Genomic DNA, 23,007 nt, shown 5'->3' with positions numbered 1-23,007 from the left:
TAATTACTTGCTGTATCTGTATACCAGACTTTTGTGATTCATGCAGTAGAACATCCAGATCCCTCTGCATTTCAGCTCTGCAATCTCTCACCATTTAAATAATGCTTCTTTTTCATTCTTGCTCCCAAAATGGACAATTTCACATTTTCCCACATTATATACTCCATTTGCCAGATCTTTGCCCATTCACTTAACTTATCTATATCCCTATCTGGCTTTCTAATATCCTCTTCACAATTTGTTTTCCTATTTTTTTTTGTCATCAGCAAATTAAGCAACCATACCTTTGGTAACTTCATCAACTCATTTCTATAAATTGTAAAATGTTGAGGCCCTAGCACTTGCCACGTGTTGCCAACATGAAAATGACCTATTTATGTCTACTCTCTTTACTGTTAGCTAGCCAATATTCTATCCATGCCAATATGTTACCCAAGACCTTTTATTTTCCACAATAACCTTTGATGTGTCACCTTAACAAATGCCTTCTGGAAATCTAAGTACAATACATCCACTGGGATTCCCCTTTATCCACATCATATATTACTACTTCAAAGAACTCCTGTAAATTGATTCAGTTTTCTTTTTCACAAAACTATATAGACTACCTGATTATTATGAATTTTTCTAAGTGCCCTGCTGTAAAATCTTTAATAATAACTTCTAACATTTCTCATGACAGATGTTATGTTAACTGGCTAGTAGTTTTCCACTTTCTGTCTTCCTCCCTTTTTGAATAAAGGAGTTACATTCACTATTTTCCAATCGAATGGAAACTTCCCCAAATCTAGTGAATATTGGAAAATTAAAACCAATGCATTAACTATCTCACTAGTCTCTCCCTAAGATGAAGTCCATCAGTACCCAGGGACTTGCCAGCCCACAACGCCAATAATTTACTCAGTATCACTTCCTTGGTAAATGTAATTTTCCTGAGTTCCTCCCTTCCCTTTTCTGATTTACACTTATTTCTGAGATATTATGGAGCATTTAAGGAGGGAATTCCATAAATAAGGGTCTTGGCAGCTGTAAGTATTAGTGATGGAGCAATCAAAATCCGGGGTGTTCAGGATGCCTAAATTAGAGGAGATATCTGAGAGTTATGGAGCTTACACAATAAGAAGTCTCACAGCACCAGGTTAAAGTCCAACAAGTTTATTTGATAGTAAACCCACAAGCTTTTGGGGTTTACCCCTTCATCAGGTGAATGGAGAGTTCTGGTCTCAAACAGAGCATATAAAGGCACACACAGTTTACAAAATACTGATTAGAATGTGAGTCTTTACAGCTAATCAATTCTTAAAGGTGCAGACAATGAGAGTGGAGATAGCATTAAGCATAGGTTAAAGAGATGTGTATTGTCTCCAGACAGGACAGTAAGTGAGATGTTGCAAGCCAGGCAAGTCATGGGGGTTACAGATAGTGAAACATGAACCCAGGATTCCGGTTGAGACCATCCTCGTGTGCGGAACTTGGCTATCAGTTTCTGCTCGGCGACTCTGCGCTGTCATATGTCGTGAAGGCCGCCTTGGAAAACATTTACCCGAAGATCAGTTATGGGGCTTGACAGAGATAGGGAGGAGAAAAGCAAGGGAGGCTTTTTAAAAAGAATGAGAATTTTAAAATCAAAATATTGCTTAACTGGGAGCCCGTTGTAGGTCAATGAGGATCAGGGTGACCAGGACTTAGTGCGGAGTTTCAGATTACCTCAAATTTGCAAAGGTTAAAGCATGGGAAAACCCTCAAAAGTACTTAGGAGTAGTCAAGTCTATTGGTAACAGTGTTGTAAATAATTAGCTGAGGGTAGTGGCTTTGACATAAGAACATAACAAATAGGAGCAGGAGTAGGCCATCTAGCCCTTCGAGCCTGCCCCGCCATTCAATAAGATCATGGCTGATCTGTTGTGGCTCAGTTCCACTTTCCCGCCCTCTCCCCATAACCCTTAATCCCCTCTCTTATCAAGAACCCATCAACCCGCTTCTTAAAAATATTTAGCGAGGCAGCCTCCACCACTTCAACGGGCAGAGAATTCCAGAGATTCACCACCCTTTGAGTGAAGAAGTTCCTCCTCAACTCCGTTCTAAACCGCCTCCCCTTTATCTTGAGGCTGTGCCCCCTAGTCCTACTGTCTTTTTTGAGCGGGAAGAGTCTCTCCACCTCTATCCTATCCATCCCATTCATCATCTTATACGTCTCAATGAGATCTCCCCTCATTCTTCTAAACTCTAACGAGTACAAGCCTAGTTTATTCAGCCTCTCCTCATAGCTCAATCCCCTCAACTCCGGTATCAGCCTAGTAAACCTCCTCTGCACTCCCTCCAGGGCCAAAATATCCTTGCGCAGGTGCGGCGCCCAAAACTGCACACAGTACTCCAGCTGCGGCCTCACCAATGCCCTATACAGCTGCAGCAAGACCTCCCTACTTTTATATTCAATCCCCCTCGCTATGAAGGCCAGCATCCCATTCGCCTTCCTGACCACCTGCTGCACCTGCAAGCTGGGTTTTTGCGACTCATGCACAAGGACCCCGAGGTCCCTCTGCACCGTCGCCTGCTGCAGTTTTTCGCCACGTAAGTAATAGTCCTTCCTACCATTCTTCCTACCAAAGTGGACCACCTCACACTTGCCAACATTAAATTCCATTTGCCATTTCCTGGCCCATTCGCCCAGCCTATCTAGATCCTTCTGCAGACTCTCCACACCCTCCGCACAATTTGCCTTTCCCCCAATCTTGGTGTCATCAGCAAATTTCGACACCCTGCACTCGGTTCCCTCCTCCAGATCATCTATATAAATGGTAAATAGCTGAGGCCCCAGCACCGACCCCTGGGGCACCCCACTAGTCACCAACCGCCAATCCGAATAGCACCCATTGACCCCCACTCTCTGCCTCCTAGACAAGAGTTGCTTTGATCCTGTTCAGAGGTGGAAACTTGATTAGAGAGTTTCAAACGTGGAGTTCGAGGCAAGATGGGCACAGATTTAGGAGGTGATAACACATTCATAAATGTGCATAGGAGATTGGAGAGGTAACACTGGGGCTTTACAAGTCTGGAGGAGTTGAAGGTTTTTTTTAAAGAGTGGGATTATATCAGCAGATTTGAAGAAGAGAAGCAGTACCTGAAGAAAGAGAACCATTGACAATAAAAGTTAAAGTCGGAGTCAGGAAGCAAAGATGGGTGGTTGGCAATTCAATGGGAAAATAGAGTTAAGGGGGGGAAGGAGATAGGTCTCAGACAAGATGAGTCTGAGAGGACTTTGAGGATAAAAAGCAAAACTTGGTATGAATTTGGACCTGAGTGATTTTTAGAGGATGTTTGCCCCAGTGAGCTGGGGAAGTGGCAGAGGCAACTGAACCTCCCTGAGCTGTCTGCACTAATTGGAGGTAAAAGTAGTGGAATCAGTCAAAAGTGGTCTGGGAAAAGTGTTTTTAAGTGTATACAGTAGGCAAAAGAAGCTGGGGGTTATCTTTGCATTCCGGGATGATTCTAAAGTAGAGAATAGTTCTGGCAGATGATCAGGATCTGATGGCGCTTCATGTGATCCAGCCAGATCTGGCAGTGAGTCATTAAATCAGTTTTCTGCCAAATCCATCCAAGCCTGCACCACTTGGACTTAAGGAAGCAGAAATGAGGGCTGTACCAGGGGAACAGCCAGAAAGAATAATGTCTTTAATGGAGACTATGGTATCAAAGGTGGAGGTGAGGTGGTAGTTCAGCAGATCAATAACTGCAGAATTGTTGTGGTGATTGGAAGGTCAAAGGCTAGCTGGTTGGGATTATGAAAGTCCAGCTTTAAGTGAATTTGGATAACTTTTTTTTGCATTTCACCTGAAATTCAGCTGAGTCTAAAAAGGTGGAAACCTCAATTGTTGCCCAGTTCTGAATCTGCCTGACATTACTGGTGACTGCTTTCCCAAGCAGCAACATTTGTTCTCAGTGTATTACTAAAGCAACACAAGTGCATTTGTTAACCTTTCTACTTCTATTATTCTATTCTGTGTTGAAGGTGTTGGTGCAATGACATGGTCCCCTTTGGCCTGTGGCATTATTTCTGGAAAGTACGACGCAGGAGTTCCTCCTTATTCTAGAGCTTCTTTAAAGGTAGGGCAAACAAAAGTTAAAATTGATCACCAGGTTCCTCTTCATTGCTATAATCTTAAACCCATTTGAATACTCTTATTGCTACCCTGGATACATCAGGATTAAATCACCCCTGTCTATGTTCAGTTTATTTTGATATTGATACACTATAACATATTAAAATAGTTTATTTGGTAAGGAGGCATTTATTGTGTTTTTCTTCATCAATAAAGCAACTTTTCAGATAAAAATTTGTTAGATTTCAAGAGAAAAGGAAAATTAATATAAAGAGTTGAGATAACTGGAATCATAGAAATTATAGAAACCCTACAGTGCAGAAAGAGGCCCTTCAGCCTGTTGAGTCTGCACTGATCACAATCTCACCCAGGCCCTACCCCCATATCCTTACACATATACCCACTAATCCCTCTAACCTACGCATCCCTGGACACTAAGGGGCAATTTCTTAACATGGTCAATCAACCTAACCCGCACATCTTTGGACTGTGGGAGGAAACCGGAATACCCGGAGGAAACCCACGCAGACATGAGGAGAATATGCAAACTTCACACAGACAGTGACCCGAGCCAGGAATTGAACTCAGGACCCTGGAGCTGTGAAGCAACAGTGCTAACCACTGTGCTACCGTGCTGCCCATCTATGTTATCTATGCACCAGTGTAAAGAAATGTAAAGTTTTATCAACCAGTTTGAAATATGATTGGAACCCATTCTGTGACTGTTATTAGGGTAACAAGGCTGAAATCACCCTCACTGTACAGTATAACTCCTACAACCCATTTAGAGGGGGCGTGATTGGGGTAACTGTATAAAGTTCTGACTGCCTGTGTGGGTGAACTGGCTTACCAACTCCAGCCACTTAGTCAACTCTGAGATAAGCATGAACTGTGTCATCGTATAATTACAGGGTTACCAGTGGCTGAAGGATAAGATTCTGACTGAGGAAGGCAGACGACAGCAAGGAAAACTAAAAGAGCTACAGGGTATTGCAGAGCGACTGAGCTGCACCCTTCCTCAGCTAGCAATAGGTAAGAATTTCACTACCACTGTCTGGAAATGAAGAAAAATGAATTGTTCTTGATCGTGGTGTGGAGCTACAACTCTTCTTTTATAACTCTCTGACAACACAGTGTAAATGTCTGTGACACACACACTCTCATTTATTCACCTGAGGTTACCTTTCAGAAGATCAGGAAATTTAAGTATACCATGGTTCAATTTTCTACCATTTTCTGCCATTTACATTGATATAAAGTTAAGCACAGCCCATTCTAGTTTCCAGGATGCACCGTTAATGAATGGGGTTCCATATTGGGACACAGAATTTACCAATTACTCTTCTAGTATTCTTACTGCAGCAATTTTTGGCAAGTTTGTATTGTCATTTGAAATCAGTGCTCAATTACGAAGTTGTTGTCTTCTCGTACGATTTTAGGTTAAAATCAAATTTAGAATGAGATGCTTGTCCATTCACTGAGCTGGAAGATGTTGTTAGAGCAGAACTCTTTCACATTTGAAGCTCAGTCTACATTTAAGATGAAAATCATCCTTCTGACAGAATAAAGTGATGCAATATTTGAACTCCCATATTTTCACCTCCAGTGTCAGGTCAATTCAACCCACTCCCCTCAGCTATCCTAATTTAATTGGATGAAGAGCAAAGAGGTTTACAAATGCAATTTCAGAGCATGGGGTCTAGGCAACTGAGGATACAGTTCCAGTGGTGGGACAAAGAGAGCAAGTGTAAGACGCCCAAGTCAAAGGAATAAAGAGTTTGTAGGAATAGTGGATAAGCCATAGAAACAGTTGGGAAATGAAACACAATTTTTTTTTCGTGGAAATTGTAACTACATTAAAATACTAGTCATAGAATGTAGAAAAGTAAATATAATAGAATGTAGAGAGTATTGTACATGAATGATGTTTGGAAACAAAGTCCCAGATTTTGGAAGGAGTTCACAGGCTGAGAACTGCTTGTGCCAATGAATAATTGCTTCTCTGTTTCTCTCTTCTTGGAATAAGTATTACCATTGCCATTGCTCTTGTCCAACATTTAATGTACTCATACCAAATTCTTATTTACCCATAGCACAGAGGAGGGCTTTATACAAGCATATTAAATATTTGTATGAGAACCAAAATAGCAATCCAATGCAAAGCGACTCATAGAAACTGATTCTTTCTCATTAAAATAAAGTACAGAAACTCCATACAACAATTCCTCGTTTAATGTTGTAATTGCATTCCTGAAAAGTATGATTATCAGATTTTCAATTACAAGCAATGTAAAAGCTTAAGTTAGGTTGTGCCAGACATTTCCCATCAGAACAAAAATTGGAACATTACACCCTGTAAGTTTCAATAATGCATTTTGGTAAACTACAAAACTTATAAACAAAATAACTAAAAATAAAGTGCATTTAAAATGAGAAATATGCTCATTTTTCTGCTTGCCTTCTACTCACAGTCTCTCCCTCTTCCTGGCCCTCGGTCCCTTGCCTCTCCCACTCATCACCTCTCATGTTCCCTGACCCTCCAGCTCACTGCCAGTATTGCTTCTCGATCCTCCTCCTCGCTGGCCAGCCTACCCACTCGCTGATCTGCCCAGCTGTCAGCCTCTCCCACTCAATACTTTACCTCTGTAAAGAATGAGAGTCACTTCAGGTTTTAGGATCACATAGGTAAACCTCAAGCTATAGGGCTGGCCAGCAGGAGGGTTGGGGAGTGTGGACAGGTGCCCCAAAATGGCACCAATTGGGATATGCGAACCTATGTCATTCATGTATAATGACATTAATTTAAATCCACAAAACCAAGCATTAATGCCAGCTCCATTTAAAACATACCATTAATTCAGAATGACTAAAAATGGAGCCATTTAAAGCAAAGACTTGCTGTAATCATTTTAATTTCTAAGATCTGTGTTTAATTTCACCACAAGCCTTCAATCTTGCCCATACTGCTATGCAGGGTCTTGCACAGAGGAGACACCAGAGACTCCTGGCTCTCCATGCCCATCCTTAGCTCTGGGAGCAGTTGATTTGCTTGGCCTCTCAACCATTACAGAGCGTGTGGTTCAAACCAGTTCTCAAAAGGACTTGTATTAAGCTGTGCTAAAAATTTCTCTCTGTGTCTAGGTGGAAAGCACACCTACGCACATACTCACAAAGACAACAGAAGAAATTATTGAAAAAATTGGCAACCAGAAAGCACGTTCAGACTTTTGAAAAAGAAATATAGTATTTCTCTAAGATGCTGGTCACTGCAGATTAGTCAAAGAAAGCAGTCTTCTCATTTTAACATACCCATGTGCCATTCGTGATTGAGATGTTAATAGGGAGAGACTCATGTTTTCCTTTACTTCAGACAGCTGCTCTTGAGATCAGATTCTCACATTCCAAATAACTTTGGAGTGATGGACCTTGCCTCCTTTATGCCTTTAGGTGGTACTGGATGTAAAATGGATCTGCTTCTAGATTATAAATTATCAAGATAAAAGCATGTACAATTATTTGTAGTCTAATAGCCTTATGTTCTTCTTGCAGCCTGGTGTTTAAGGAATGAGGGAGTTAGTTCTGTGCTAGTAGGAGCTTCCAACACTGAGCAACTTTTGGAAAACATTGGAGCAATACAGGTCAGTATTGAGTCAAGTGTGGTCCTTCAGTACACTGCAGAGTTAATATACTTTGCTTTTAGCTGTCGAGCAAGATCAACACTCCCCACATGTAAATAGATATTGTTCTGTACAACTGAGAACATGTTTCCCGAAGGCTGTGTTACCTACCTGTATGCCAGTGTCAGTGACATCTTTGGAATGGAGAGGACCTAAATGTGGGAGAGCAAGGATCCGATTGTTGTAGTAGTCCACTTGGATACCAATGGCATAGGCAGGGGAACCTGGAGATGTAGTCTATTTGGATAATAAAAAGGCAATCAATAAGGTGTCAAATAAAAGGCTACTGCACAAGATAAGAGTCCATTGTGTTGCTGGATGATATATTAGCATGGATAGAGAACTGGCTAATGAACAGGAAACAGTCAGGATAAATGGGTCATTTTCAGGTTGGCAAATTGTAACTAGTGGAGTGCTGCAGGGATCATTGCTGGGCCTCAGCTATTTACAATCTATACTAATGAATTAAATAAAAAGGATAGACTGCAATGTAGCCAAATTTACTGATGATACTGATGAGGCGAATACAAAGAGTCTGCAAAGGAATATAGATAGGTTAAATGAATGAACAAAAAAATTGGCAGATGGAGTATAATGTGGGAAATTGTGCGGTTGTCCACTTTGGCAGAAAGACAGATAAACAGAATGTCTCTTTGCAGACATTCAGTGTCCTCAGCACACTTTGCTCTGCCGTTCATCTTAGTGTCATCTGAAAGCATTGACACACTACACTTGGTTCCCAACTCCAAAATATCTATGTAAATTGTCAACAATTGCAGTCCCAACACAGATCTCTAAGAAACACCACTAGTCACTGACTGCCAACTTTATCTGAAGATAACACCTGTAACTGTAACCATATCTTATCTATTACTAGAACATCCAATTCTTTGTCACCTTTCTTAATATTTCTCCCCTCCAATATTTGCAGTTGTCTTTATTCCTTGTTTTTTTTCCCCCTTCCCACCTACTTCTCCCATCAGTGCTGCCTCCTTGCTAGAGGACATTTCTAATGGTGCTGCCTCCTTGTTAGGATACAATTCTACTGGTGCTGTCTGCCCTCTGGTGTCCACTCAAGTAGTCTTCCTTCGTGCATAAACATTGATGTTGTGAAACAGTAAACTATTCAATAGCAGATACCCCAAGTCCTGTCCTCATCCAACGTTCACACCTACGCACTTCCAACAGGGATTGCTGGATCATTTTCCTCAGTGTGCATACTTAATAGTGTGCTGGATGCTTTCTCAGTGTGTATAGTTTTGTTACTCACTGCATGAACCCACGGAGCCTTGTTACAATATATTAGTTCAAATGTTGCTTTCCTTGCTTTGAAGGAGGGCTGATATTGGATGCCTAAAATGAACAGTTTTTGATTCCACATCACAAAAACCTTTAAGCACCAAATATAAACAAAATAAGAGTGAATGCAGTTTCAATGTGATTTTAAAAGCTTTAGGATAAAATAAAACCCAGTACTGTTATCTTATTCTTACCCCCAGGTCCTTCCCAAGTTATCCTCATCAGTTGTGCATGAGATCGATGGTATCCTGGGAAACAAGCCATACAGCAAAAAGGATTATCGATCCTAATGAGGCATTCCAATGGGCTTGGACTGTTATCATTTCAAAAGTAATCTTCTTTGCCTGCTCGAGCTGTAACTGAAGTTAATACCAGTATGCTTCTGACCAAGGAATTAAACTTCAAGTTCCTGATGCTACAGAAAAGGATCAAACGATTAAAAAAAATGGCAAAACCAGTGCTGGCAAGGCACAGCTGGTTCAGTGGGCTGCCTGTTACCTTTGCTAATTTTTTAAAAAATTTTTCTTTCCTTAATGCAAAAACATCACCTAGGTTACAACGGGTGCGACATTAAAATCAACATCAGATTTGGCTGGTTTTCCCTGTGATGAAAAACATGTTGCATCTGTTATTTTAATTGCTGGATACTGAGTCTTTTGATCATGAGTATAAAGTATGGCACTCTACTGGTATCTGCATACACCAGATTTGACTGTAATCTAATTGCTTCCGAGGAAACTAAATCAATCAGGGTTTTCCCTCAAAACATAGTGAATGGGGTTCCAGTTCTGCACACTTGTGTATATGTTCTGTACATGCAATTTTGTTTATATATATAATATCAGTGCATATGATATATATATGTATATGCACACACACATATATATTTACAATATAAATATGGACCTCGGTGACCTTTCAGAAACCATCTCTGATGTCCACATCTATTAAAGTGACGGAAATACTGATTAGAAATAAATACATAAAACACTTAACAAAATAGCATAAACGTGAGGCACTATTGAGCATTGTGTCCTGACAACTGACTGTATATATGTGACAGTAACAATGTGATTACTATTACAGGAAACAGTTTGGTTTTACTAGCCAGCAACTTGTAGAACTGTAGTTTAAATTGAGCAGTGGCTCTTGAACTGATCTATGCATGAATCTATTATAATCAGGATCCGTGTGTATGTATATGCTGCTGATCATGTAAATGCTATCAATCCATGGGCTGTTTTGAAAAGATCATATTACAATAAAGAGATTGATATTGGATAGATTGGGATTTGGACATTTAAAGAACTATTGCACTTTATAGCATGCTTGAGACTGTTTGAATCCAATTATTTTGAGATCTTTTCCCTGTTTTTTGTTTTTTCCTCCTATCCTTTTACCTCCAATCAGTGTGAGAAAGAGCATGAGGCATTAAACTAAGGTCTGACTTGCCTGTTCAAGTGGTTCAAATGTACATTAAAGATCCAGCAGTATTATCGGAAGAGGAGCAGGGATTTCTCCTGCCACTTTGACCAGCATTCCTCCTTCAGACAAGTAGGTGTAAATATACATCAATAAAAACACATGCATTAAGTAGTTGTTTATTTCTGTTTGGAGTTCATGCTAGTAAAATGGATGCCACGTTTACTTAAAAAGCAAGTGGCCCTGCCATTCATAGTAAATTCCCTTCAAATGAACATGAGAGATGTAATCCTGACTCTCAAAATATATTTCTTTTAAATGTTGTTCTTTTGCTCCCGATTGACTTGTGATTCTTCCTAAGGCAGTATGAAGGGAGTGGGGACCCTTTGCCCTGGGAGAGACAGTCTTGAAGTGGCATTGTCACTGGGCTAATATTCCAAGGACCCAGAGTAATGCTCGGACCTAGGGTCAAAACCCACCACCACAGATGGTGGAATTTGAATTCAATAAAAAATCTCTGAATTAAGAACAGTCTAACCTTTGTCAATTGTCATTAAAACTTATCTGGTTCACTGATGTGCTTTAGGGAAGGAAATCTGACATTCTTATCTGATATGTGATTCCAGAGGCACAACAATGTGGTTGACTCTTAAGTGCCTCTGAAATTGCCAAGCAAGCCACTCAGTTGTATCAAGCTACTAATAAGACTCAAATGAATGAAACTGGACGGATCACGCAGCTTGGACCTAGACACTGGTCAACGGTAAACTCAGTCCTGTCGACCCTGCAAATTCCTCCTTAACGTTTTGTGCCAAAATTGGTTTGAACTGTCTGAGAGACTAGTTCGAGGCTTGTTGGACAGCACCTGGCAAACCCATGACCACTATCATCTAGAAGGACAAAGAGAGCAGACGCATGGGAATACTGCCATCCAGCAGTTCCCCTCCAAGCCACTCACCATCCTGACGTGTAAATATATCGTCGTCCCTTCACTGTCGCTGGGCCGTAATCCTGGAACACCCTCTCTAACAGCACTGTGGATATACCTACATCCCATGGACTACAGCCGTTCAAGGAGGAGCTCAGCACTACCTCAAGGACAATTAGGATGGCAACAAATGCTGGCCTTACCAGCGAAGCCCACATCCTGTAAATGAATTTTAAAAATCTAACAATGCAGCTTAAGCCCTCTGGAGACCAGTGCAGTTCTACCCAATCCTGTTCCAGAATGATAACTTGAATTGCACTTGTAAAATATTAAGACATTTTGCTTGGTCTTATGCCTTAGTTAGACACCATCTTGTTTCTCTGGTTTTCTTTAAGCTTCTCTCAATTCGCATCTCATATGTTAACCACCCATTTGATTTTTATTTGTCCTACAATTGCTTTTGTTACTTTGCTTAAAGCTCACAATCTTTAGGGAACTGGATCTAATTCTTAAAATGACCTAAAACCATTTCAACAGCAAGAAGTTCTGGTTGTTTTTTCCCATTCCCTCCATCAGCATTTCTTTACTGAAGCATTGCCGTTTTGCTGGAGTATAGAATAACATAATGGTGCAGCACATAGAGGTCATTCAGACCTTTTTGCCTATGCTGATTCCTTGGTAGAACTACCCAATGAATTCCACTTTATCTGCTCTTTAACCATAAGCCTGTAATTTTTTTTCCGTTCCTGTATTTGTTCAATTACTTTTTGAATGTTAGTGCTGAATCTGCTTTCACCCACTCCCACTCTCAGGCAGTGCATTCCATATTGTAACTTCCTGTGTTTAAAAGAAAGTGTTTCATCATGTCACTTTTTTGCCAATTACTTCAAATCTGTATACTCCTATTACTGAACCTACTGCTGCTGGGAACAGTTCCTAACAAACCACTCATGATTTTGAACCTTCTCTGCTGTAAGAAGAGCAATTCCAATTGCTCCAGTCTTTCTGAAATCTCTCGCACCTAGTACCACTCGTGCAAATCTCACTAGTTTTCTTTTGTAAGATCTTGATATTCTTTTTATAGTGGGGTGTCCAGAATTGAAGACAACACTCCAGCTGGGACTTAACAAATGATTTATAAAGGTTTAATGCAACCGCTTTGCTTTTGTAGTCTATTAATAAAGCCAAGGATCCCATTTGCTAATTTAACAGCCTTTTCAATTTGTCCTGTGACTTTCAAAGATTTGTGTAGTAATTAGGAACTGAAGTCATACATCTCAAGGGCTCTGTTCCTGCATCCCCTTTAAAAATTGTACCATTTAATTTATATTGATTCTCCTCATTCTTTCTACCAAGATGTCATGATGTCAGCAGATTACTTAGCCACATCTCTCCCAGTAACACTTGCAGGATGAATTGTCATGTAGCAAATGGGAGCAGGAACCCTGTTTTTGTTCTTGCTGAGGTTGGCTAACTCATTGGAGAACAACATTAATCCAAAGACTTTCTTGGTCTGCCTAGTTCAGCTCCACACTATTCAACACAGCTGAGCCACCAAGGAAGTCTGTGGCTGACTGCAGCATTGTTCATGCTGGTATATTTATTTTTTTTTGTATTTATGTTAAACTAATGCAATGAGGTAACAGAGTTCATGAAGGTTGGTTGGCTCAGCTAGACGATTCCAATATTTTTAAAATGAATTTGTGAGATTTTAATTTTGCTGACAAGACCAGCATTTTTGTCCTCGAGACGGTGATGGTGAGCTGTTTCTTGAAACTCTGTAGTGCATGTGATGTAGTTATACCCACAGTGCCCTTAGGGAAGGAATTCCAAGAGAACGAGTGCGAGGTGATTTAGTTCCAGAAGTTTCAAGTAGTGGGATTCCCATTTGTCTGCTGCCTTGTTCTTCTAGGTGATAGTGGTTGCGGGTTTGGAAGGTGTTGTTGAAGGAGCTTTTATCTAGATCTGCAGTGCATCTTTAGATAGCACACTGCTGTCAGTACATCAGTGATGGAAGAAGTATTCCTAAGATGGCACTGCAAACAGATGCAAAAATGATTTATGAAAATGGTTCCAGGGATAGGACTTCAGTTTTGTGGGAAAGATCAAGTAACTCCTTAGAAGAGATTTGATAAAGGCTTTCAAAATCATGAGAGGTCTGAATAGAGTACATAGAAATTGCTCCAATTGACAGAAGAATTGATGACTAGAGGGGACAGATTTTACTGCTTTTAATGTTTTTGCTGTGTTCATCTGAATCATAATCTCATTTGGAATTAATCAAATGGACACTGACCTCTGTGATTGTGGGCAATAAAGAGGGGCCGAACTGGAGTGTTCATATGGCATTCCTGCTAAAGATGGTCTCATAGTTTCAGGCTTGTGTGGGGTTCTGCTATTTTCAAATATGGAAGCCTGCTCATGGTGACTGTGCCTCCAGTTTGTTATTGACTTGTCTACCACCATTCACCATGGGATGTGGCAGGATAAGCAGGATGTGCTTATGTTCCAATCCACTGGTTGTGAGATGCCTTAGATCTGACTATAGCATGCTTCTACCATTGTTTAATATACAGTTCTGCCTTGTAGCTTCACTACAATGACACTTCATTTTTAGGTATGGTCTTCTACAAATCATTGCATTAGGTCAAATGGTAATTGTAGAATGAGGGCTATGTTTCAATACAATTCTGATGGTGCTAATGGCCTCCCAGAACATCATGGATGCCCAGTTTTTAAGCTGTGGGATATGTTTTAGAGTGGTGGACTGCACAGTACAATGAAGGTGATGGGACTTTGTCTCCACAAGGTCTGTGCAGCATTCATGCCAATATTGCAACAGGCATCTGTGACAGCAAGAGGTCAAGGAGATTTTTCCATCATGTTGGTTCTGCACCCGTGATCAGCCATTTCAGACAGCTATGTCTTTCATTTTGATGTTTTCATTTTGAAGTCCTCTCACGCACCAGTACTCCCTCTGCCCAGAGTATATTCTGTGACCTTGCTATCTCAATGTTTGTTCTATGACAGGATATGAAAGTGAGGAAGAGCAGTAAATGTTAATCATTGTTTCTTTGCCCATGTTTAACCCTAATCCCATGAGACCTCATGGCTTTGAGTCAGTATTAAGCAGTGCCAGGGCCACTCCCTCCTAGCTATCCACCACTGCTGCCACCTCAGCTTAGTTTGTGAACTAAGTTGCTTCTCAACTAATTGTCAAATCCCCAAAGATTAGGGAGGCGGATATTACAGGATGTGCCCAGTACAATGCCAGATTTCCTTCTCTAAAGAATATTAGTGAACTAGTCTGGTTTCTATCAAGTTGTTTCATAAAGGACTGCTGTTAGCAATAGTGCTTATTTCCAGATTTATTCTAATCTATTAACTGACTTTTATTTGAGTTCAAATCTCACCATGACATGTTGAGAATTAAATGTAGGCCTTGTTAATGACTCGTATCCCATGAAACAATTAAACACAATTAACTCAGTGTTTACCATAAACACATTTCCTCCCTCTAAGGGACACAGCTCTACCATAATCAAAATGACACAAAATATAAAATGTTTGTCTTTAATAATCAGTGCATCCTTCAACTTTTTGATATCAAATGGAAGCTGTGGACCTTCTCAGACCTGAATAAGGTCAACCTTGGTTGTAGGGTTATCATCTGCATTCTGATTTCATCTTTAACATATTTATTTATAGAAAGAATTTTTGAGAAGAAATGTGCTTGTCAAGAAATGGAACACTTCTTGCATACGATCTCATCAGTGAGCACTCTCTCATGATGAGGATAGCACAGGCCCTGTCACCATCCTGTATCTGTGTGCCTACTACCACCCCTCTTCCCCCCACCATCCCCCAAACCCCACTGCACCAATGAAACTTTTCTATTGTCAAGCTATTCAATTTCTGCTGTTCCCTCACACCCAGTCAAACGTGCAGTGACATTGCAACCTTTTTCAGCCAGATGATAGGAATGGGATGAGGCCATTCAGTTCATTGAAACTGTTCCACCATTCAAGGAGATGGTGACTACTCTGTACTGCAACCCAAATGAGCTTTATCTATCTGAAAGCTTCAATTTCCATCCCAACTTCCAAGTAGCCAGAGGGTTTACAGCCCTCTACTCAATGGCTTAGCTTGAAATTTCAAGGTTGTGCCTCATTGTTTCCATTTCCCCACCAGAGGGGCTGGGTTTGCTTTGGCAAACGGCTTTACATCATTCTAACCACCCTTCTAAATGCAATGGAATCAAGCTTTCCTCATAGTTTAACCCTTAAAAGTCTTGTGTCATTCCACTCCCCACCTGGAGTGATCATTCACATGAGAACAATTTGGAGAAGACATGTTAGAACATGGAACAGGCCCTTGAGCCCACAATACTGGGCCGAATATGATACCAAATTAAACTAATCCCTTCTGCCTGGCCTTGGTCCAGATCCTGCTATTCCTTGCATATGCATGTGCTTATCTAAAAACCCCTTAAAAGCCCCCATCATATTCCACACCTACCACTCTAAAGAACTTGCCCCTCACATCTCCTTTGAACATTCCATTAAATGAAACTTGCTTAATCACTCAGACAATCTCAGGGGGATCTCTTCCCAGGAGATTGGGTTTCCTAAATGTCTGCAACCTTTAAATCACCCACTATATTTCCAAGTGACCACTATTTGGTGACGTGTAGACAATGAAAGTTGAAAAGCTATTTTATGGGGCATGAAATGGTAGATTCAATCCTAGCTTTATCTGACTCATCTAGCCCAGGGGCATTGCAGTAGACCATAAGACTGTCCCCAGCCCCCATAATTCACCCACTCCCATAGCTGACTGGCAATTATGTTTACCTCAAATGTTTCACAGCTAAAGCAGTATGTGCATTTACCCAAATGAACAAGTAGAGGGAGGATCACAGGCATCAACCCCAGGACCAAAGCAGAGGATTCAAGTAAAGAATCAGAAACACAAATCTGTGATTTTAGGGACTGTATTAAGATGCACTTTGAGTTTATACAGTCAGGTTAAAGCCTTTCAATTTGGAGAAGACTTTCTTACCAAATAGCTTATTAATCTCAAGTTTAACAGCAGTAATATTCTGTACACAGAATTGGAAAGTACAATAACACCTTACAAGGTACTGTTTTTAAAAAAAAACCAAAGTTAAAACATTGGAATTCTGATTGGATATGTGCAAATGGCTGGGATTTCTGTTGGTCTCTCATGTATTATATCAAGTCAGCAATACAGTACCATTTATAACAACACTTAAGCAAAAAGATCCTTTATCAAATCATCCTTATACATACACCCTAATTGATATTGGATTGGAAAAGGAGCAGGCAAAGAGCAGCTTGAATCAGGAGTGAGTGAGAAACCAGTTAAATATGTAAGTACAACTATAGTGGCAGTCATTGTCACCAGGTGACTCTGGCACTTGCTAGATTAGATCTGATTTTGCTTCAAATACTGAAGATTAATTGATTGGCCCAGGAAATTAGGTTTAAATTTTTATTAAAATTGACCTTTCCTTGTCTTGCCTCCTCCAAGGGTCAGGATCATTTATAATTGGTGGGTAGGGCCAGTGTGTTCGATGGACACGAATACCAATAGGACTCTGGTCGTGCGCAGACCAGTATCTTAAACTGGAAACAATGCGAGACACAAGGGGATCAGCTTCCACCCCCTGGTTCACCCCACCCCTACCACTTCATTCTCACAGCTGAAGTTCACACAACAAACAGGCACCAATTCCCACTGGACACACAGCTCAGCAAGCTGTCAGTACCTTCATAAAGGAGGAAGTGGGGCAGGTAGGGGAATAGGGAACAAAGAAAAAGAGGGAAAGAAATGAGGAGGGGAGGGAGCATGGAAGGAAAAGAATGAGAGAAAGAAAGGATAGTGAGAGGACAGAGTGAGGGATACAAGGAAGAACAATTCTAGTCTCAGTAAGAGTCCATGAGTGCCAGGTACAAGCATCCCAGGCAGCAACCACTATCTTGTCCAATTGACCATTCTTCACACACAAGTGTTTTGGGGGGGCATCAGAGGGAGGAGATCATTCCTGCTCTCACCTTCACTCAGGGGCTTTCCAACAGAAGACTCTGACTCCATATCTGGAACAATCTCGGCACAGAGGTCAATCATGGGGCTCCCTCCTCCTGCCACCACACAGAATAGCTATGAACAAGAGTGAAACCTGAATCTCTCGGTCTTAGTCGGTGTGCCTACCCTGTGCATGGGGTAGTACCTTGAACCATTGACCCATAGCCAGTTGATAAGAAACAGAATAATTCTGGTCAAATACTTCTGGGTCCTCAGTAACACACAGGGACTTCTGGATACAGCATTATATTAGTCATTGTGATTAGGAGCACTTTCTGGGTATGTGGTCCTTCTGAGGTGTGTCAGTGTCCAGTCCTGGCAAATAACCTTCATAATACTGAGTGGTAATTGGCACATTGCATCCAATGGCACTAATTCTTTGTTCCACCATTCCATTTGTAAATGTGGAGAGTGGTGTAAGGGGATACCAATGGTGCTGTCCTGTTAAAACATGGGGAACATGTTGAGGATAACTCTGAACTCTTCACCAGAGCAAGGTACAGAAATACCTTGTTTCAAACAAGGTAAACTAAACCTGGATAAACCCAAAATCTTTCCTCAGCACAGAGTAGATCCCCACTCCCTTTCTCCATGAGAATCTCAAAATCCTATACCCTTTAAGGGCAATGTTGCCAATGACTTGGGTTTGCTTTGGGTTTGGGCTAATGCATTGTACTGGCAGATACTGACAATAATAATGTTTAGGAATAGTAGCTGGAGATTAATGATGCTACTCAGGGCTATTATATGGAGCACAATCTGTAGATTCAGTTTGATAAACCAGAGTTTACAAGCTCTGGCAAGGATCACACTTTCTTCGTCTCTTGGTCCCATGTCCTAACCTCTGGAGATTCCCTCCCTGACACAACAGTCAATGTAACAGGAAGCCTTCCATGAACGTGCGAAAAAAGTGCAAATATGTACAAGTGAGTGGAGCCTCCACCCCTCCCCCAATCCCGAGATGAAAACAGTTTGTTATCTGACAAAGTTGAAAGAAGATTGGGAGCATGGTGACTGCATCAACTTCCCGTAGTCTGGGAGCTGCCCTTGGGAACCCTGCCATCAATCCTCGATGCAGATCACATCACTGACTTTATCTTTCTTCTCTCCTGTTTCCAGTCCTTCTGATAAGAGCTTTTTATCTGGGACGCTCATAGCCGAAATATTTGTGGTTGCTGCAAACAAACAGAATTACTTTAATAAGCTTATCTTCTAATTGAAAAACGTAGGTGTCATTTCAAACCACAATAATTTGCGCTTATGAAGCAGTTTGAACATAAACTCTCCAGGCTCTCTCAGCCAGCAATTAGACAATAAATTTGATACTGTTGAAGATGGCAACATTAGGACTGGTGATCAAAGAAGTGAGTTTTAAAGGAGCATTTTAACAGGGAGTTAGAGGGGTTCAAGAAGGGTTTAGGGTGCTAATATCCAAGATACATCCACCAAGATGGGGCAAAGGGAATGGAGGATGTGCAAGAGGCCAGAATTGGATTGTTTAAAACTCCATCTCAGATTGCATTCTCTTACCAGTGGAGTCATTTTAGTTTTTATCTAAAAAACACAATGTTGAACAATTAAATCTCCGCATGTTTCCATGATTCTGCGATCTGTTTTGATCCTAAGTTTCACCTCTGTACTGCTATTTAGTCTTGACAAATTTGCACAAGAGTTGAGAGAGATAACTGAGCCAGTCACTGGCTGGTCCTTGATACCACGTGGTCTGCGACACTATCAGACAGGGCTCCATCCACCATCAGGAGAGGGAATTCCCTTCTCCCTCAATGTTATCATTATTCATTGTTGGAGTGTGCCTGTCACTGGCAAGGATAGCATTTACTGTCTATCCAAAGACACCTGGATGCTGACTGCCTTGCCAGGTCACTTTGGAGGATAGTTAAAGTGAACCATGTGGGTTAGGGCTCAAGTCTCTCAGAAGTCCAGACAGCAGTTTCTTTCCTGAAGGGTATTCGTAAATCAGTTAGGTATTTACAATAATCCAACACTTCATGGACATTTTGATGGATTCTAATTTTTTATTTGCAGCATTCAGAGGTAAGAGGGGTGCTTCTAGAACATACTTACCACTGATATAGGGCCCCAGAGGCATCTGATTGTAATTAATGAGGGCTCCAGCTCCTGGCCCTCGGAAGGTGGGTCCAAAATTGTTACTGTACATCTGTGCCGCGCCATAGGGACCCTGTGGGAATGGCTGCAAAAGATGGTTACTTTCAACAAACAGCACAGATCATCAAACGCAGCAGTCCAGAATAGCTTACACAAATAAATGGAAACTTAACTGCAGGATGTCCCCTCCCCACATCTGAGGTGTTCACACTTTAACCAGGCCCTGTCTGAAGAGCACTGAACAGTTCTGCTTAGCTCTGTCAACACTGGAGAGTATCAGAGCCTAACGTGAACCCAAAGCCACAGCCCCACACAGTATCCGACCCCGTGCCTGATGGTGATAGTGTCAAGGGAGCTTTACACTGTACCCAACCCCATGTTGCATCTGTCCTGGGAGTGTTTGATGAGGACAGCGTAAGGGAGCTTTGCTCAGTATCGAACCCTGTGCTGTACCTGTCCTGGGAGTGTTTAATGGGGACAGTGTAGAGGGAGCTTTACTCTGTATCTAACCCCGTGCTGTACCTGTCCTGGGAGTGTTTGATGGGGACAGTGTAGAGGGAGCTTTATTCTGTATCTAACCCCGTCTGGGTGGACACTTGGCACCCAGTGTGTTTTCCATTCCCCGTTACTAACAGCCCTCAGTTTTGGGTAGAAAGTAAAATACAGAATAAACACAGAACACTGACACTGAATCTCACTACTGATCGGGAGAATCGGGGTCCTCCAGCAAACCACTCTTTCTGATTACATCAGCTTGACGCCCGAAAGACAAGGCAATGCCACAATGCTACTCCCAGAGACTCTAATCGCAATGTCCTGGGCCAGTTGCTCACCTGCTGCTGTGGTTCATTTCCCCGATTTGCCAGTCTACTCAGAATGCTCCGCTCCGACATCTGGAGCCTCGCTGCCACCGGCGGCACCCTGGACAGCATGTTGGGTAACCTGGTCACGTCGGCTTTCATGTCACTCAGGAGCTCCTCTAGCTGATTCAGGACTGAAAGAAACAAAAAGCAAACACAGGGCGAGGAGCTCAGGGCCAGGGTTTCAGCAGGAAGGGAGGCAGCATCAACACTTCCCAATAACAGCTGGTGCTGTATTAACCTGTAGCTCCACAGCCACAGGAACACCATGCACCTAGTACCCAGCACAGCAAGACTCCAGAGGGGCACTGAGGGCACCAGGATGAGGGGAATGGTAAAAGGTCAATAATAAAAAGGTATTTTATAAAATTCTCGAGTCTTACTTTGGATGTCCAACTTCACCCTGAACTTTAACCCCCAACTCCTCCTCCTTTATATGGATTCAGTTTGGATAATATGCATGAACAATACTAATAAGTGTGTGTGTCTACATATGTGTATAAACTGGAAAAATATCCTGATCGATTATGCAGGATAAACCACATGGAAACCTGAACAGAATTGTTGTACGTATGAGTTTGGGTACTATGTTGTAATGGTAAATGTTACTGGGCTAGGGTGGCACAGTGGCTAGCACAACTGACTCTCAGCACTAGGATTCCGGGCTTGAATCCCAGCTTGGGTCACTGTCTGTGTGGAGTTTGCACATTTTCCCCATGTCTGCATGGGTTTCCTCCAGGTGCTCCGGTTTCCTCCCGCAGTCCAAAGATGCGTGGGTTAGGTGGATTAGTCATGCTAAATTGCCCCTTACAGTCAGGGGAGCTAGCTTGTGTAAATGCATGGGGTAATGGGAATAGGGGCTGGGTGGGCTTGTGGTCAATGCAGACTCAATGGGCCAAATGGCCTCCTTCTGCACTGTAGAATTCTATGATTCTAACCCAGAGAACAGGTGTTCAAATAGCACTGCAGCCCTTTGAGAATTTGAAACCAATTTAAAAAGTGTGGAAGTAAAAAGGTCACTGTCAGTAAACGTTATAAAATCCCAAACACTCCTTGAAGAAACCTTGTGTGGGTCTAAAGGTGATTCCACCCCAAACCAATGTGATTGGCTCTCCATTTCCCTTTGAAGTAGCTGAACAAGACAGTCAGGTTAAAAGGAGTGCCCCCCCACCACCCCCAGTGGCCCTGCTGGTTATGGCAGTGCCTAAACCCAAGAGGTCAGATTTAAACTCCTGCTCTGTGCTGAGTTAACACAGGCTACACCTGGACTGTGGACTAGAAAGGCCAGGGTGCAATGAACATGGAGTTTAATTTTCTCCTCCCAGCCCAAGGGGCTTATGACTGTAGCCTGGTTTATACCTGCTAACTTGTAACAGACTGGGATGGATTCTGTTCCCAGTCTGTAACAAAGCACTGGTCAGTGAAGAGCATCTTCTGCCCAATTCAGTTGTGTTAAAAACCTGTCACTGTATCAGTTCAGGACAGACTCTACTTCCCTTCACTACTTTGGGATAACTAGGTTATGGCAACAGTGCTGGGTCCTTCCAGCTGCACACACTTCCCAATCATTGTTTCTTTTTAAATACTAAGTCAACCTCACCCTCTGGCTGCTGCTGGAGGCAGAGAGAAGGGAACTGGGCAGGAGAAATAACAGCTTGCATTTAGACAGCACCTTTAATGTAGTGAAGTGCTTTAGGCTGTTTCACAGGAAATGTTACGTAGCAAAACGCGACACCAAACCACATAAATAGATATTGGAATCATGACAGAAACTCAGAAATGGGAGTTAAGGAGGGAATTCCAGAGTTTTGAACCCCGACAACTGCTAATAGTGGCACAATGAAGCTGGGATACACAAAAGGTGGTTGGGGTGAACATTATAAAATCCCAACCACATGGGGCGGCGGGGAAAATAGGAGGCAGTGGGGTGGTGGTAGGCTATGGAGGTGGTCTAAATGATGATGCAGATGCGTGATTGAAAGTTCAGCGTGGGGTCAAACCTTGCATCAGCTTCAGACGGTTGCCAGGGAGAGGGTGGAGTGAGTGTCTCGGGAATAGAGTTTGTACCGAATGTCAGACTAACAGTGTTAATCGTTTAAACAAAACAGTTGTGGTGGGGGTGGGGGAGTGGTAAGCCCGACCTGGGTGTCACTAGAATAAATACAGAACTTGATGATGACACCAAGAGGCAGCAAGCAGATGAGAACTGCAGGAGTCTCCAGAGGAAGCTGCAATAGTGGGAAGAGAAGTCAGTGCAATACTGCAGAATCTCTGGCTGCAATCGATCAAGAACAGAACCAGACAGGTGCAGTTCCACCTGATCAGATGATGGTGGAGAGGAGTTGGAAAAGCTTGGCAAGATCAAATATGTCAAAGTTTACAGACAGATTCACAGAGGAAGAGGTGGGGGTGGGGGGGTGAGCAGGGGGAGGGTTGCACACGTGTGTGGGGGCAACGGTTTCCTTTCATCAGTCACAGGAGATATT

At 42.0% G+C, this 23,007-nt stretch overlaps 2 protein-coding genes across 13 annotated transcripts in view; one reads left to right on the top strand and one right to left on the bottom strand.

Annotated features, from left to right (window-relative positions):
- Positions 1 to 10,620, top strand: part of kcnab2a (potassium voltage-gated channel subfamily A regulatory beta subunit 2a) — a 271,332-nt gene extending 260,712 nt beyond the window's left edge. For all 11 annotated transcript variants that reach the window (XM_080214999.1, XM_080215002.1, XM_080215004.1 and 8 more), the window contains 4 exons: positions 4,010 to 4,104; positions 5,012 to 5,132; positions 7,650 to 7,738; positions 9,277 to 10,620. In XM_080214999.1, coding sequence (XP_080071125.1) covers positions 4,010 to 4,104; positions 5,012 to 5,132; positions 7,650 to 7,738; positions 9,277 to 9,366 — 395 coding nt within the window. In that variant the 3' untranslated portion in view covers positions 9,367 to 10,620. The remainder of the gene's footprint in view (positions 1 to 4,009; positions 4,105 to 5,011; positions 5,133 to 7,649; positions 7,739 to 9,276) is intronic.
- A 5,792-nt stretch (positions 10,621 to 16,412) lies between these two features.
- Positions 16,413 to 23,007, bottom strand: part of LOC145360276 (ATP-dependent chromatin remodeler CHD5-like) — a 102,609-nt gene continuing 96,014 nt past the window's right edge. For both annotated transcript variants that reach the window (XM_080215403.1, XM_080215401.1), the window contains exons 36-38: positions 20,495 to 20,655; positions 19,620 to 19,746; positions 16,413 to 18,709 (exon numbers count right to left, since the gene is read on the bottom strand). In XM_080215403.1, the coding sequence (XP_080071529.1) occupies positions 18,597 to 18,709; positions 19,620 to 19,746; positions 20,495 to 20,655 (401 nt within the window). In that variant the 3' untranslated portion in view covers positions 16,413 to 18,596. The remainder of the gene's footprint in view (positions 18,710 to 19,619; positions 19,747 to 20,494; positions 20,656 to 23,007) is intronic.

This window comes from Carcharhinus amblyrhynchos, chromosome 30 (genome assembly GCF_965287045.1).
Source record: "Carcharhinus amblyrhynchos chromosome 30, sCarAmb.v2.hapA, whole genome shotgun sequence".
NCBI classification, from domain to species: domain Eukaryota; kingdom Metazoa; phylum Chordata; class Chondrichthyes; order Carcharhiniformes; family Carcharhinidae; genus Carcharhinus; species Carcharhinus amblyrhynchos.
This window is presented reverse-complemented; position numbering and strand designations above follow the sequence as displayed.